General features: G+C 45.8%; 1 protein-coding gene across 6 annotated transcripts in view; it reads right to left on the bottom strand.

Moving 5' to 3' along the window:
• TMC5 (transmembrane channel like 5) overlaps positions 1-17,285 on the bottom strand; it is a 75,723-nt gene that overhangs the window by 40,745 nt on the left and 17,693 nt on the right. For all 6 annotated transcript variants that reach the window (XM_013995619.2, XM_021086537.1, XM_013995618.2 and 3 more), the window contains exon 2: positions 1,094-1,934. In XM_013995619.2, the coding sequence (XP_013851073.1) occupies positions 1,094-1,869 (776 nt within the window). In that variant the 5' untranslated portion in view covers positions 1,870-1,934. The remainder of the gene's footprint in view (positions 1-1,093; positions 1,935-17,285) is intronic.

A 17,285-nucleotide genomic window follows, 5' to 3' on the forward strand; every position in this document is an offset into this window, starting at 1 on the left:
ATAAAGGTGCGAGACTAGAAAGTGCTGAGTATATAAAGGGAATGCTGTGAAAATCAATTCACTTGGAGCCCTGGTTCTCAATTTTATGTAGATCCCAATTCCCAGGCCCCACCCCAGACACAGAAGCTCTGAAGGTTGGGCCTGAGCATGTGTATGATTTCAAAGCTCCCCAGGTACACAGGTAATACTAAGCATCAGCCCAAGTCGAAAATTACTGACCTAGGAGTTCCCACTGTGGCTTAGCAGTAACGAACCCAACTAGTATCCATGAGGATGTGGATTGGATCCCTGGCCTTGATCAGTGGGTTAAGGATCCAGCGTTGCTATGGCTGCGGTGTAGGCCGGCAGCTGCAGCTCCGATCGGACCCCTAGCCTGGGAACTTCCAAATGCTGCAGGTGCAGCCCTAAAAATAAAATAAAATAATAAAATAAAATAAAATGCATTCCTTTTAATATAACTCTGGTTAAAATGTTTGGGTTCATAACTATCATTTGTTGTTGTTGTTGTTGTCTTTTTAGAACTGCACCTGCAGCATATGGAGGTTCCCAGGCTAGGGGTCCAATCGGAGCTGTTGCTGCCAGCCTACACCACAGCCACAGCAATGCAGGATCCGAGCCTCAACTGGCAACTGCGACCTACGCCACAGCTCATGGCAATGCCGGATCCTTAACCTACTGAGCAAGGCCAGGGATGGAACCTGTGTCCTCATGGGTATTAGTCAGATTCATTTCCGCTGAACCACCACAGGATCTCCCATAACTGTCATCTTAACACTAACCTCATTGGCGAAGTAGCAGGGTCACAACAGTGGGAATTTAGGTGTCTTGCAGTGATGAGACAGGAAGAGATAGGAGACTGGGAAGGAGGTTATTCAAAGCAAGAAGTAATGAAAGATTACGTTCAGGTAAAGGCTTGAAGCCTCAGGTTGAGTCCAGGTGAGGCAGACAAGTAGGCATGAAAGTTTTGCCACAAGTTCAGGTCAAGGAACCCATCCTGTGTGTCCCTAACCCAAACAATAGCAACCAAGTTCCACCGATTTCATGATCTAGGCTTCACCCTCCATCCCCAGTGGAGGAAGATGCTGGCACTTACTCCCTGTTCATTTCTGGATTCTCAGAAGAGCCATTCTCAGCTCCTGGGTAATCAGGCTCCCCCCACAAGTTTGGAGCATGGCGATAGTCCTCAGCATCAGGATAGTCTGGTTCCCCCCAAAAGTTTGGAGGATCAGGTTGATTCTCAGCACCTGGATAATCAGGCTGTCCCAGAGCGTCTATGTACGGATTGATTCTAGAACCCGCAGATTCTGGATTCCTTCTGGAGCCTGGCTGGTTGGATTTGGCGCTGGGGCCGGGAGAGGTAGTGTTTCCCTGAGCTCCAGGGTAGTCTGGTTCTCCCAGGGAGCCCAGATAATCTGGATTTGTTCTGGAGCCTGCATAATTTCCACTGCTCCTGGAACCTGCGAAAGCAGGATTGCGTTGAGAGGCAGAGTCGTCTGGCTCTCTGGATGGGCCTGAGTGGTATGGATTGGGCGGAGATCCAGGATAATCTGGCTCTGCCCAAGAGGCGGGATAGTCTGAACTTCTGGAGTCTGCAGCATAGGGATTGTGCCTGTTGCCTGGGTAGTCTGGATTCCTCTGAGATCCAGGATAATCTGGTTCTGCTAGAGACCCAGGATAGTCTGGACCTGTTCTGGAATCTGCAGAGTATGGGTTCCTCCTGGTGCTGGGGTAGTCTGGGTTGTTCAGAGGATCTGGAGGTTCTGGATAGTTTGGAGTGTTCAAATATCCCCGAGGATGGTTCTGAGACCCGGAATAGTAAGCAGCATCTGGATCTTCCTCATAGGCGTTATTCCGGTAGTAGGCAGACATGATTTTCCTGGCGTGTTAAAATGTTCCTTTATTTGCAATCACCTGGGAATCTCTTCTGTTATTATCTGAAAAACAAACAAACATAAAAAATAGAAGGAAAGGTCAGATATTTTTCCTTTCTTTCCTGCATTTTATAATGATGTTTATTTTTTCCATTGTAGCTGATTGACAGTGTTCTGTCCATTTTCTGCTGTACAGCAAGGTGACCCAGTCACACATACAGGTATACATTCTTTTTTCTTACATTATCCTGCTCCATCATAAGGGACTAGATAGAGTTCCCAGAGCTACACAGCAGGATCTCATTGCTTATCCATCCTTTCTTTCCTGCAAAGGTTGATGGTTATCTTTTAGCATCTCTTCTCCCTTCTCTCATAGCTGGGTACACAGCTGCCCAAAAGAAAGACTGTGTTTCCCAGCCTCTCGTGCATTCTAAGTGCAGCCACGAGAGGGTCAGCAGGACGTGAGCAGAAGCGATGTGTACAACTCCCAGGATGTGCTGTGGAAGGGAAGGGGCATGCCTCCCTTTCCCAGTCTTCTTACTTCCTGGGGGCTGGAACCTGGAAATGATGGGGCGCCATGTGTGCACAGTCGGCACCCACCCTTGGGAGAGCAGCGCAGCAGACGGAGGCACCTGGGTTGCCGGTGATTTCACAGATCAGTGCCCAGTATCAGCTTGGGATTTTTCTTTCTTTTTCTTTTTTCTTTTTTTTTCTTTTTTGTCTTTTTAGGGCTGTGCCTGCAGCATATGGAAGTTCCCACACTAGGGGTCGAATGGGAACTACAGCTGCCAACCTACACCACAGCTCATGGCAATGCCAGATTCTTAACCCACTGAGTGAGGCCAGGGATCAAACCCGCAACCTCATGGATACTAGTCAGGCTCATTTCTGCTGAGCCACAATGGGTACTCTCCCTTAAAAAAAAAAAAGATTATTTTTATTTTACTTATTTATTTAGGCCATGCCTGCAGTATGTGGAAGTTCCCAGGCCAGGGATCAAACCCACAGCAGCAACCCAAGCCACAGCAGTGACAACACCAGACCCTTAACCCACTGAGCCACCAGGAAACTCCAGAGACACACACTCTTTTTTTTTTCTTTTTCAGTCTTTTTAGGGCTATACCTGCGGCATATGGAAATTCCCAGGCTAGGGGTCAAATCAGAGCTGTAGCTGCCAACCTACACCACAGTTCTCAATGGATCCTGGACTCACTGAACGAGACCAGGGATCAGACCGGCATCCTCATGGATACTAACTGGGTTGTTATCTCTGAGCCATGACAGGAACTCCAGCTTGGGCTTTTATGTAAAGAAAGAAATAAACCATTATTTTGGAGTTCCTGCTGTGGTGCTCTGGGTTAAGAATCTGATCACAGTGGCTCAGGTCGCTGTGGAAGCAAGGGACAGATCCCTGGCCTGGCACGGTGGGCTAAAGTATCTGGTGTTGCCACAGCTACAGCACAGGTTGCAGCTGCAGCTCCGATTCAATCCCTGGCACCACCATTAAAAAAAAAAAAAAAAAAAAAAAAAAAAAAAAAGGACAACGAAAGCCCTAGTATCTTGTGTAAACCACTGTTTGGAGGTCTGATACGTCTGAACAAACTTATGTCCTGCCCAAGGCCTTCCCCTGGTTATGGGGGAGGGGAGCAATGAACAAAAGACTGGAAGGTACAGGACTTTTTGAGCACTTTGATGGCATTTGCGATTCTTGCTTTCAAAGCATAAACTACCATGAGCGCACAGAGGAAGAAGGGTCGGAGTTCCTGTTGAGGCTCAGCGGTAACAAACCCAACTAGTACCCATGAGGATTTGGGTTCAATCCCTGACCTCGCTCAGTGGGTTAGGGATCCAGCGTTGCCGTGAGCTGTGATGTAGGTCGCAGATGCAGCTCAGATCTGGCATTGCTGTGGCTATGGTGTCGGCTGGCAGCTGTAGCTCTGCTTTTTTTTTTTTTTTGCTTTTTAGGGCTGCACCCACAGCATATGGAGGTTCCCAGGCTAGGGGTCCCATGAGAGCTCCAGCTGCTGGCCTATACCACAGCCACAGCAATGAGGGATCCGAGCCGCATCTTCAACACTACAGCTCACAGCAACGCCAGATCCCAAACCCACTGAGCCAGGCCAGGGATCAAACCCGCATCCTCACGGGTCCTAGTCGGGTTCATTAACCATTGAGCCACAAAGGGAACTCCTGGAATGAACACTTTTTTTTTTTGGCTGAGCCTGTGGCATGTAGAAGTTCCTAGGCGAGGGATGGCACCTGCATCTCACAGCAGCGACCCCGGCCACTGAAGTGACAATGCCAGATCCTTAACCCCCTGCACCACAGAAAACTCCTTGTAGCTCCGCTTTGACACCTAGCCTGGGAACCTCCATATGCCTTGGGTGCAGCCGTAAAAAACAAACAAAAAACAAAAAACAAAAACCAAGGGGGAAGGGTTAATGATAACTAGAGGCCTTGGGTAAGGAGACCAGTACTACCATCTCTTGCAGCTTGAAAATACGATGTTATGAATTCTGTGAGCGCTAATCTATAGACACAGCACACTTTCAATCAGAAGTGATGGGGCTTTTAACTTCTAAGTGAGCTGACTATCTGCTGTTTTTACTTGCCTGCTATCCTGATTGTTCTCTGGACATCTGCCCCTGCCCCATGCCTGGTCCAGGAGATTCAGGAAAGACTGATTGCTTTCCTGCTCCAAGGGTGGCCGGTCTCATGACCACAGCTTGCCTATCAGCATCCACCATGCCTCTGGCTGCAGATTTTAATTCAGGGATGGGCACATAAACCAAGTCGGTCTTCCAGGACCTTGACCGGGCTAACTGGGAAAGAGATATGCTCTTATTTCACTAGGTTGCTATGGTGATAGAATATAAGCCTGGAACTTCCGGTATAGTCAGAACAGAGAAGAAAAGAAGTAGGGGAGAAATTTTAAAGGAAAAATTAATAGGATCTGTGGACTGACCTGATATGGGCAGGGTGAGAGCTAAGGAAAAGAAAAGGCACAAATAGCTCCATAGTGTGATGCTGGTATGATTATATAAATGAAGACGCTTTTGCAAGAAGGAAGTAAATCGTTTTTAAAGTTCAGCCAGTGTTTACATGTGTGTCACTATGTAAATGAATAGGCTTAGACTTCTTGCTGAGTCATCAGAACTAAAGAATTAACCTTCTGTCATTTACAGCCTCAGAATGTTTATTCGCCAACTCAATTGCTTATTTCTTAGCATAATGGAAGTCTGTTTTTCATTATTTTGTCTCTGCCCAGCAAACACTTCTTTCTTTTGTGGTGACATTTTTCTTCTCCTTCTATGTCACCTAGGTGTAAAGTATGATCCAATTGGAATTATTTGCTTCCTGGTCACAGTGGTTGGGTCAGGGTATATATACCCAGCAGAGCCAATAAGATTCAATTCTGGAAGTTTTGTCAAAACGTTGGAAAGAGAGAAACACTCTTTTGGCTAGACTTGGGATTAGGAAGTTATAAGTCAGAAGCTGCCAGAGATCACCAGGGTAAGAGGCCTGTCTGAGCAAGGTGCCAGGAAGGAACAGAAGAAAGCCAAGAGATAAACAGAAAGACCAAATGCTGATGACATTGTTTCAGCACCTGAATCCAGCCATGCCTGAAGGCAGCCAGCCACCAACCAATGACCTGAGTCATTACATTTCTTTTTGGTCTTAAGTCAGTTTGAGTTGGGTTTCTGTCATATGCAAACGACACCGCACCACAGCCACAGCGATGTGGAATCCAAGCTGATCCGAGTCTTCAACCTGTACCACAGCTCAAGCCAGTGCTTCATCCTTAACCCTCTGAGCAAGGCCAGGGATCGAACTTGCGTCCTCATGGATGCTAATTCTATCTGTTTCCACTGAGCCATGACGGGAACTCCAGAGCCATGACGGAACTCCACAACTTATTTTTCATAACATGGAAAATGAACCCATTCCCCTACTTACATGGTAAGACTTGAAATTAATAATAAACCTTGGCTATTACATCTAACAAGCTAAATGATGCCTACTAAAAATAAGACAATGAAATCCAGTATAATACCAGCCTAAGAGAAGTGAGTATGTCTGCCAACAGACAAAGAGTGTTCACAGTTGCTTTTTTTATATAAGTGCCAGAAATTGGAAACAACCCAACAGCAGAATAAGTACATAAATTGTGGCATATTCATATAATGACATAGTACACAGCAGTAACAAAGACTGAGCTTTGTTTGTTTGTTTGTTTCTTATGGCTGCACCTGTAGCATATGGAAGCTCTGGGGCTTGGGATCGAACCTGCACCTCTGCAGTGACCCAAGCCACTGCAATCAGATTCTCAACCCACTGCATCACAGCAGGAACTCCGAGACTGAACTTCTGAGACATGCAACAAGATGGATGCATGTCACAGAAGCAATGATGATTGAGCCTGATACAAGATTACGGACTATAAAACATTTATACAAAGTTCAAAATCAGGCAAACTATTTAATGGTGCTACAAGTCAGCACAGTGATTACCTTGGGGAAGGGAGGAGCTGGGAAAGAACATGAGCCTCTAGGAATGTTCTCACCTTTTGCTGTTGTTGTTGCCTCTTTTTGTGTGTGTGTATGTGTGTGTGTTTGTTCTTTTAGGGCCGCACCCAAGGCATGTGGAGGTTTCCAGGCAAGGGATCTAATCGGAGCTGTTGCCGCCGGCCTACACCACAGCCACAGCAACGCCAGATCCGAGCCGAGTCTGCCACCTACACCACAGCTCACGGCAACTCCAGATCCTCAACCCACTGAGGGAGGCCAGGGATTGAACCCACAACTTCATGGTTACTAGTCGGATTCGTTTCCGCTGCGCCACAATGGGAACTCCGAATCTGTTTCTTGATGCAGGAGAGTTCAGCCTAGCCTGACCTTTGTAATCTTCACATGACAAATTCATATACATCTGCGTGTGTTACCTGAATACATATATCCATGAATACATATGTATGAATGAGCGAACTGTTGGCTGCTCACATATAACATTTATCTATCTAGTTACTTACCTAGCAATCATCTACTTATCTACTTACCTACTTATCTATCTATGTGTGTTTTATGTATGTGTTGTGTGAATATATCTATTACTGCAACACATGTCATACATATTCATGAACATATTTATGCATATATATGTTCATGGTTGTATTCATATAACACAGGTAGAGTAGGTAAATAGATAAGTAGATGATAAATAAACATTATATGTTATCAGCCAATAAGTAGGTGATAGGCAGATAGACAGATTATACGTGATCAGCCAGCAGTGAATTTCAAGTACACGTCTCTGTTCTGCTGATGTCTTTGGTAGGAGCTTATACAGGGCATGTCTTTTTCACAAGATCAAGCACAAGCGTTGCTCTCACCGCTACCACCTGCGCTGGGACAAATTACTAAACAAACAAAAAGCTAAGCCCAGAGAAAATGATTGGGAGGGAAGAGGAAGGAGGAAATAACTACAAGGAAATAGTAGAGAGATTTTATCTTTGTCTAATACTGTCAAATGAAGTGGGAGCGGTTCTGAGAACCTCACTCAAAGTTTCCTATTAACAATTAGAGGAACACGTATCCTGCCCTTTCAAAGGAAAAGTTTCACTTTGTGCCTTGGAAAAAGCACAGAGAGAGAAGACATTTTTTTCTCTGCCCCCAGTTTTTTTTTTCTTCTGTACCCCAGAAGTTCCCAGGCAAGGGATCGAATCCAAGATAGAGCTGCAACCTATGCCACTGCTGCAGTAGCACCAGGCTGGGGATCAAACCAGCACCTCCACAGAGACGAGCTGGATCATTAACCCAGTAAGCCACAGCAGGAACTCCTCTGCTTCCAAATTTTATTGCTTTGTATCTTCCCAATAAGAGCCATTAAAACATCTACTCTAAGTCCTCTTGTTTTGTTTTGTTTAGGGCTGCACATGTGGCATATGGAAGTTCCCCGGCCAGGAGTTGAATCTGAGCTATAGCTATAGCTGTCTGTGACCTACACTGAAGCTCATGGCAACGCCGGATTCTTAACCTACTGAGCAAGGCCAGGGCTCGAACCCACATCCTCATGGATCCTAGTCGGTTTCGTTAACCCAAATCCTCATGGATCCTAGAAATAAATGGAACAGGTCCTTTTTCTGCTTAGGAAAACATCTATTTAGGGTTTCCCACTTCACTGTGTCAGGGGTTTCAATTATAGTCCTAAGGAATTCTATGCCTTCTGAATCTATTAATTGTGGACTCCGGATTTGATCACGCAAGGCTCCTGGCTTGAATGTGTGATCACAACAACCTTGCATTTCTCATTCAGCTAGTCCAGAAACGTTCAAGAAATAAATCTTTAATCTTGAAGAGGTCCCGTTCAGGCTATTTACCTGATCTCTGGGGCTTCTTAGCTTTCCTGGACTTCAACCAGCATAAGCCAAAGCAAGCCAGCAAAACTCTGTTCTGCAGCCACCAAAATGACCTCACAAATCAGTGACATGCAGTCATTAAGGATAGTCAGACAAAATTTTGTGCGTAATGAGGAAAAACTGGAAACAATCCAAAACCCATCAACAAAGGTTGGACCAGTAGTTCCTGCTATGGCTCAGCAGGTTAAGGACCTGACTAGTATCCATGAGGCTGAGGGTTTGATCCCTGGCCTGGCTCGGTGGGTTAAGGATCCAGCATTGCCACAAGCTGCGGCGTAGGTCAAAGATGTGACTTGGATCTGGTCTTGGCTGGCTGTGGTGTAGACCGGCAGCTGTAGTTCTGATTCTACCCCTGGCCTGGGAACCTCCAAATGCTGTAGGTGGGGCCCTAAAAAAAACATAAAATAAAAACAAAGGATGGACCAAATCAGTGCCAGCATCTGCTCAATGAACTATCACAGAGCTGCAAAAAAGAAGCTCTAGATCTATATGTACCAGCAGAAGGCTGCCAGTTTCATGTGGCTTTTCTTTCTCATCTAACCCCAGGACTGGGTTAGAACTGTGGCCAGGCAGTCATGAACTGTGCAAAGGTTAATTTTTCCAAATGAAGCCAGTTATTACCTGAGAGATAAGGACAGAGAAGATAAGGCCATGTGAAAAATAACCTGAGCACCGCCAAACACAGGAGATCACCCCATAAGAGGCAAAGTGAGGTCACATATTAGAATTTCAGCTGTTTGTTTTTTCTTCTAAAGGAGTGCACTTTGTCACGACAACACAAGACCGCCTTTCAGCCCAAATGAAGCTGACGTTGCTTATGCTACAATCCAATCAATGGTATAAGATATATACATATTTAAGATCCACAGTTGAGGGTTCCCTTATGGTGCAGTGGGTTAAGGATCTGGCTTTGTCACTGCAACAGCTCAGGTCGCTGCTGTGGGGCAGGTTCAATCCCTGGCCTGGAACTTCCATGCCACAGGTGTAGCAAAAAAAAAAAAAAAAAAAAAAAAAAAAAAAAAAAAAAAAAAAAGACCATAGTCAAAATTACCCAAGTGCATCTATAGAAATTCTTAACTAGTTTCAATGAGCGGGCATCCTTTTGATTCAAAATAGACAAACCAGGGAATTCCCATTATGGTTCAGCAAGTTAAGAACCCATCTGGTATCTATGAGGCCAGTGGATTCAATCCCTGGCTTCGCTCAGTGGGTTAAGGCTCCAGTGTTGCCTCGAGCTGTGGTGTAGGCAGATGAGGCTCAGATCCAGGCGTTGCTGTGGCTGTGCTGTAGGCTGGCAGCTGTAGCTCTGATTCGACCCCCAGTCTGGGAACTTCCACATGCTGCAGATGCAGCCCTTAGAAAGAAAAAAATAATAGACCAACCACATTTTTAAGTTTTGGGGGAGGAGGAGCCCATTTTATTTTGCTAAATATGGACCTCAAAACCAACAAGAGCTACCATGACTTGCTATCACTATTATTTCATAGAACATTTTACGGGCTTTTTTTTTTTTTTTTTTTTTTTTTTTTTTAAGGAGAGGGTCCCAATCTCAAAAGAGCAGTCCACTTAATTGAATAGATTAACCTTAAAAACTCACTCCTGGAGTTCCCGTCGTGGCGCAGTGGTAAACGAATCTGACTAGGAACCATGAGGTTGCGGGTTCGATCCCTGCCCTTGCTCAGTGGGTTAACGATCCAGCATTGCCGTGAGCTGTGGTGTAGGTTGCAGATGTGGCTCGGATCCCATGTTGCTGTGGCTCTGGCGTAGGCCGGAGGCTACAGCTCCGATTCGACCCCTAGCCTGGGAACCTCCATAAACCTTGGGAGCGGCCCTAGAAATGGCAAAAAGACAAAAACAAAAACAAAAACAAAAAAATCAAAAAAAAAAAAAAAAAAAAAAAACCTCACTCCTCTAGCCTCCTTTTCCTCACTTTGTTCCAAACAGGTGCAAACTTTGCACAGACCAACTTGGTCTGTGGATGCCTTTGGAACCACCGTGTCAGATAAGCCTGGGTTTTTGCCCCCACTGGCTTTTTTTTTTTTTCTTTTTAGGGCCACATCTGCAGCATGTGGAAGTTCCCAGGCCAGGAGTCGAATCAGAGCTGTAGCTGCCGGCCTGCACCACAGCCACAGCAACATGGGATCCGAATTGCATCTTCGACCTACACCACAGCTCAAGGCAATGCCAGATCCTTAACCCACTGAGCGAGGCCAGGGATCGAACCTGCATCCTCATGGATACTGGTCAGATTTGTTTCCGATGCACCATGACAGGAACCCCTCCCACTGGCTTTTGGTGGAAGCTGGACCACAGACTATTTATAGAATGTTATAACCTCTGACATGGGTCTGAAGTCTGAAAATTCCTAGCTGCTGATTGCAAGCCAGAGGTCCTAAAAATCAGGTGACAGAGGACTTCAACTACCACAAGAGATTGTCTCATGCCATGTCACTCAGTCAGGTGCCTATGCAGATGACACGCTGCCTCAATGACTTCTTGTTTTCTCTTAATGACTTTCTTTTTTGGGGGCGGGGGTCATGCATGTGGAAGTTCCTGGGTCAAGGATCGAACCTGCACCACAGCATCAACAGCATTGATAACCCTGGATCCTTTACCTGCTACACCACCAGGGAACTCCTCTTAATAACTTTTTGAAAATGCACCATAGTAACATATAGAGACTAAAAAAACAATTACCAAATATCAATCATTTTCTTATTCATTACAGATGTGTGTTTATTATTTTTTTAATCTTTTTCTTTTTAGAGCCACACCCATGGCATATAGATGTTCCTAGGCTAGGGATCGAATTGGAGCTACAGCTGCTGGCTTACACCATAACCACAGCAACGCATGATCCGAGGCAGTCTGCAACCTACACCACAGCTCACAGCAATGCTGGATCCTTAACCCGCTGAGCAAGGCCAGGGATCGAACCTGTATCCTCAAGGATGCTAGTCAGGTTTGTTAACCACTGAGCCATGACAGGAACTCCCAGATGTGTGCATATTTTCTCAAGGAAATAAAACATTACTGATAAAGCAGAAGCTCCAGAGCCTCCCCCCAGTCCAGTTTCCCACCACTGCCCCCCTTTTCTGCCTGGGAACCAGCACGATGGGAATCTAGTGGATGACTTTCCATCTCATATTGTTTATACTTTGACCACTGCTAGGGGTTGAATTGTGTCCCCAGAGAAAGAGGTGTTCAAGTCCTTAACCTCTGGTATCTCAGAATGTGACCTTATTAGGAAATAGGATCTTTAAACAGGTGATGGAGTGAGAGTGAAATCACTAGGGGAGCCCTGGTCCAATAGGACAGGCGTCCTTCTTAACAAGGGACCTTTGGACACAGACACGCACAGAGGGAGGAGTATGTGAGGAGACATGCAGTTATCCAGCCACAGGCCAAGGAACATCTGTGGCTGCCCGAATTTGAACAGACAAGTAGGGATCCTTCCCCCGCAGGCATTGGAGGGACCGCTACCCTGTAGACACCTTGATTTGGGACTTCCAGCCTGCAGAACTATGAGACAATATCTTTCCATTAAGTGCCCAAGTGCCCACCCCTGTTGTTTTTTTTTGTTTTTTTTTTTTGTCTTTTGTCTTTTTTTGTCTTTTTTTTGTTGTTGTTTTTTGTTGTTGTTGTTGTTGCTATTTCTTGGGCCGTTCCCGCGGCATATGGAGGTTCCCAGGCTAGGGGTTGAATCGGAGCTGTAGCCACCGGCCTACGCCAGAGCCACAGCAACGTGGGATCCGAGCCGCATCTGCAACCTACACCACAGTTCACGGCAACGCCAGATCGTTAACCCACTGAGCAAGGGCAGGGACCGAACCCGCAACCTCATGGTTCCTAGTCGGATTCGTTAACCACTGCGCCACGATGGGAACTCCCCCCTGTTGTTTTTTTTCTTTTCTTTTTTTCTTTTTTTGGCCACCCCATGGCATGTGGAGTTCCCCGACCAGGGATCGATCTGAGCTGTGAGCTGCAGTTTCCTTCTTTTTTTTTTTTTTTTTTTTGTCTTTTTGTCTTTTTGTCTTTTCAGGGCTGCACCCATGGCATATGCAGGTTCCCAGGCTAGGGGTCCAAGCAGAGCTACAGCTGCTGGCCTACACCACAGCCACAGCAACGCTGGATCTGCAACCTACACCACAGCTCATGGCAACACTGGATCCTTAATCCACTCATCGAGGCCAGGGATCGAACCCGAGTCCTCATGGATACTAGTCGAGTTTGTTAACCGCTGAGCCACGACGGGAATGCCCTGAGCTGCAGCAAAGTGAATCAACCCTCTCCCTCTCCACACTTGAGTTAAACCGAGACGAACATGGGAGGTCTAAAAGGGCTTTTCCAATGTTCTGAGTCAATGATATCGAGAAAAACTTAAAGGAATAAAAAAGAAAAAAGAAAAGAAAACAGAAGTGAGACTTTTAGGTCCACGCCTGTGGCATATGGAAGCTTCTGGGTGAGGGGTCCAATCAGAACTACAGCTGAGGCTACATCACAGCCACAGCAACCCCGGATCTAAGCCACATCCGCAACCCATGCCACAGCTCACAGCAATGCCAGATCCTTAACCCACTGAGAGAGGCCAGGGATGGAACCCGCATCCTTGTGAACACTATGTCGAGCTCTTAACCCAATGAGCCACAGCGGGAACTCCAGAAGCTTTTTCATGAAAGAGAAAGAAGTGGACACATTGGATGAAAGGGAAATCTATGTGAAACAGATGTACTTCAGAGACATCGTAACACCTGCCTGCTCAGAATCAGGCTGTGAGCCGAGCTACGTAGGTGCGTATCTTCCCCGAATCTCCCCTTGCTTTGGCACCAGGCCCTCGTCATGCTCTCCTTCGATGGATGAGCAAGTCGAGACTGAGTAACATCTCTGAGTTCTATGGACAGTAAGCGGGGACAGGAATTTGAATATGTTTCTTAACTACGACGCTTGACCGTCTCCCATGTACACTGACTTCCTCACTTTTTAATTTACTTAATTACTTAATTACTGATGTACTTTGAACAACCCATGAAGATTGCTCAAGCAGAAAGGGAAAGAGGGGCAAAGGTAGCACTTCTGGTCCAGGTAAAAAGAGGCCTTCTCAGCAGAAAAGGAAATGATAAACAAGCTGAATAAAAAGAGGCAAGAGTTGGAGTTCCCATCATGGCTCAGCAGTAATGAAGGAGACTAGTTTCTATGAGGAAGCGGGTTCGATTCCTGGCCTCACTCAGGGGATTAAGGATCCAGAGCTGCCGTGAGCTGCGGTGTAGGTCGAAGACTCGGCTTGGATCCTGCGTTGCTTTGGCTGTGGTGTAGGCCGGCAGCTGCAGCTCCGACTCGACCCCTAGCCTGGGAACTTCCATATGCCGTGGGTATGGCCCAACAAAGAAAAAAAAAAAAAGAGGCAAGAATTGACGTAGAGACGGACAGACAGACCAGTGGAATAGAGTCCAGAAATAAGTCAAATAAGCATTTGACCCTATATGACCTTTGCATATAGGGTCAAATGGCCTTTTTTTTTTTTTTTTAATCTTTTTTTTTTTTTTTCTTTCTGCTTTTTAGAGCCACACCTGGGGTTTATGGAAGTTCCCAGGCTAGGGGTCCAATCAGAGCTACAGCTGCTGGTCTACACCACAGCCACAGCAACATGGGGAGCCGTGTCTGCGACCTCCACCACAGCTCACGACAACGTCGGACCCTAACTCACTGAGTGAGACCAGGGATCAAACCCATACCCTCATGGATGCTAGTCGGGCTCAGTACTGCTGAGCCACAGTGGGAACTTCCTCCAACGACTTTTTAACAAAGGTGCCAAAATCATTCTATGAGGAAAGGACAGCCTTTCAACAAATGGTGTTGGAAAAATTGGATACCCACATGTAGAAGAATGAAGTTGGACTCCTACCTTATACCATATACAAAAGTAACTCAAAAAAGCTCAAAGACCCAAAAGTAAGACCTAAAACTATAAAACTCTTAGAAAAAAACAGGAGGAAAGATTCATGACCTTGGATTTGGCAGTGATTTTCCTTCCTTCCTTCCTCTGTCCCTTTCTTTCTGTCACACCCGAGTCATGTGGAAGTTCCCAAGCAAGGGATGGAACCCCAGCCACAGCAGCAACCCAAGCCACTGCAGTGACAACACCGAATCCTTAACCCACTGAGCCACAAGAGAACTCCCTGGCAATGATCTCATGATAAGACATTAAAAGCACTGGCAACAAAAGTAAAAATAGACAAATTGGACTACATCAAAATTTAAAACTTCTGGAGTTCCCATCCTGGCGCAGCGGAAACGAATCCGACTAGGAACCGTGAGGTTGCAGGTTCGATCCCTGGCCTCACACAGTGGATTAAGGATCCAGCGTTGCCATAGCTGTGGTGTGGGTCACAGACTAGGCTCAGATCTCGTGTTGCTGTGGCTGTGACGTAGGCCAGTGGCTTCAGCTCTGATTGGACCCCCAGCCTGGGAACCTCCATGTGCCACGGGTGTAGCCCTAAAAAAAAAAAATAAGCACGTATCTGGAATTAATAAGAAAATGATTGACATTTGGTAATCTTTGTTCTTTCAGTCTCTATACTTTACTTGGTCCGTTTTTAAAAAGTCATTAAGAGGAGTTCCCAGGTGGTGCAGCAGGTTAAGGATCCAGTGTTATCACTGCTGTTGATGCTGTGGTGTGGGTTCAATTCTTGGCCCAGGAACTTCCACATGTATGAACAAAAAAAAAAAAAAAAGTAATTAAGAGAAAACAAGAAGCTACTCATAAAAGACAAATACTATATAATTCCAGATATATGAGGTCTCTGGAGTAGTCCAACCCACAGAAATAGACACCAGAATGGTGGTTGCCAAGGGCTGAAGGGAGAGGGAAGCAGGGATTTGTTAGCTGTTGTTTAGTGGGTATAGAGTTTCAGTTCTGCAAGACAAATAAGTTCTAGCAATTGGTTGCAAAACAATATGTCTGCACTTCACGCTACTGAATGGTTAAGATGGTAAATTTAATGTATATATATCTTAGCACCATTTAAAAAAAGGATGGAAAAACTAAATAAAATAAAATAAAAACGGGAGTTCTCATTGTGGTGCAGCAGAAATGAATCTGACTAGGAACCATGAGGTTGTGGGTTCGATCCCTGGCCTTGCTCAGTGGGTTAAGGAGCTGGCATTGCCATGAGCTGTGATGTAGGTCGCAGACGAGGCTCAGATCCCACGTTGCTGTGGTTGTGGCTTAGGCTGGTGGCTACAGCTCCGATTAGACCCCTAGCCTGGGAACCTCCATATGCCGCAGGTACAGCCCTAAAAAGACAAAAAAACAAAAAAAAAATTAAAAAAAAGAAAAAAGGATGGTAAAAAGAAACAAAGGAGTCAGGATTTTTCCAAATCTCAGTCATTTCTAAATGAAAAACCACTTTTTTTTCTCTTTTTTCCTTTTACTGCCACACCTGCAGCATACAGAAGTTCCCAGGCTAGGGGTCGAATTGGAGCTTCAGTGGCAGGCCCACGCCACAGCCATGGCAACTGGATCCTCTACCCACTGAGCAAGGCCGGGGGATCAAACCCGCATCCTCACGGATACTTGCTGAGCCATGACAGGAACCCCAGAGACCAGTTTTTCAAAAGAGTAAAACCCTAAAGCGTAGTGTCTGGGGGAAAAGAGGGAGAAAAAAAGCTGGAATAAGCTGCCTGTGTGAATGTTTTTTTCCTTCATCCCCAAATAAGCTACAGAAGCTTCAAAACAAATCAAAATTAGCTACAACAAATGTGTATTGAATTTTTGAACTGTGTCAATTACTTAAACCCTCAAAACAAGCACAATGAAATCACTATGTCTGAACATGCCCCTCATCAAATCAGTAAAAGGAAACTGAAAAACCAACAACCCCGGATGCATTTCCAACCACACCTGCACTTGACAAAGACCAACAACAAACACGATACTCTGAGCCAACCTCCTTTAGCAGGATGCCAAGGAACAAAGGAAAAGCAAAATCCAGCAGGGTAAAAGGAGCGAAGATGCTTCTCTGTCTTATCCAAAGGAATGCACCTGCCAGGGTGCTCTGTGAAGGCAGGAGTTATTCTACTTTGCTCAGTATATCCCTAGGATCTAGCACCATACCTGGCACATGAGAGACATTCAGTGTTTGTTGAATGAATGAATGAGTGAATGAATGTGGTTCCACAAAGTTCTCATTTACTTCATGCACTGCCTGGAGCCCATCTTGGTGGCAGCTACCCTCAGCCAGTGGGAGGGGAAACAAGCCTAACTGGGGTCAACTGGATTACCCTCAGGGAGTGGGGCCTGGGGGAGGGTTCAATCAGACCAGCCCTTCTCATGCCTAGGTCCACTGGGGGCACAAACATATCCCATTTATAAACTAAGGGTTTCAGATCAGCACAGGGACTCTTAAAAGGATCTTTTCCCTGGAGTTCCCATCATGGCTCAGTTGAAATGAATCTGACTAGAATCCATGAGGACAGAGGTTCAATCCCTGGCCTCGCTCAGTGGATTAAGGATCTGGTGTTGCCATGAGCTGTGGTGTAGGTTTCAGATGTGACACAGATCTGGCATTGCTGTGGCTGTGGTGTAGGCTGGCAGCTACAGCTCCGATTCGACCGCTGACCTGGGAACCTCCATATGCCACACGTTTAGCCCTAAAAAGAGGGAAAAAAAAGATAATTTCCCTTTATGGGAAATACAAGGAATCTCACTGAGAGGATACCATCTGTTTTATTTCACATTCAATAATGCACATTCATAACCCTGTGCAGTCTCAGTTGGTGCTAATAATTCCTTGACACCTCTCCAAATTGCCCACAATCTCTTTTTCAATGAGGAGAGAGCAAAGCTCCAAGCTCAGAACCTTTACCAGGTCGCAACAGATGACAATTTCACTTTTGATTTATTTTTTCATTTTTACAGCCGTACCTGCGGCATATGGAAGCTCCCAGACTACGGATCGAATCAAAGCTGCAGCTGCGGGCCTGAACCACAGCCACACTAA

The sequence above is a fragment of the Sus scrofa genome, chromosome 3 (genome assembly GCF_000003025.6).
Source record: "Sus scrofa isolate TJ Tabasco breed Duroc chromosome 3, Sscrofa11.1, whole genome shotgun sequence".
Classification (NCBI taxonomy): domain Eukaryota; kingdom Metazoa; phylum Chordata; class Mammalia; order Artiodactyla; family Suidae; genus Sus; species Sus scrofa.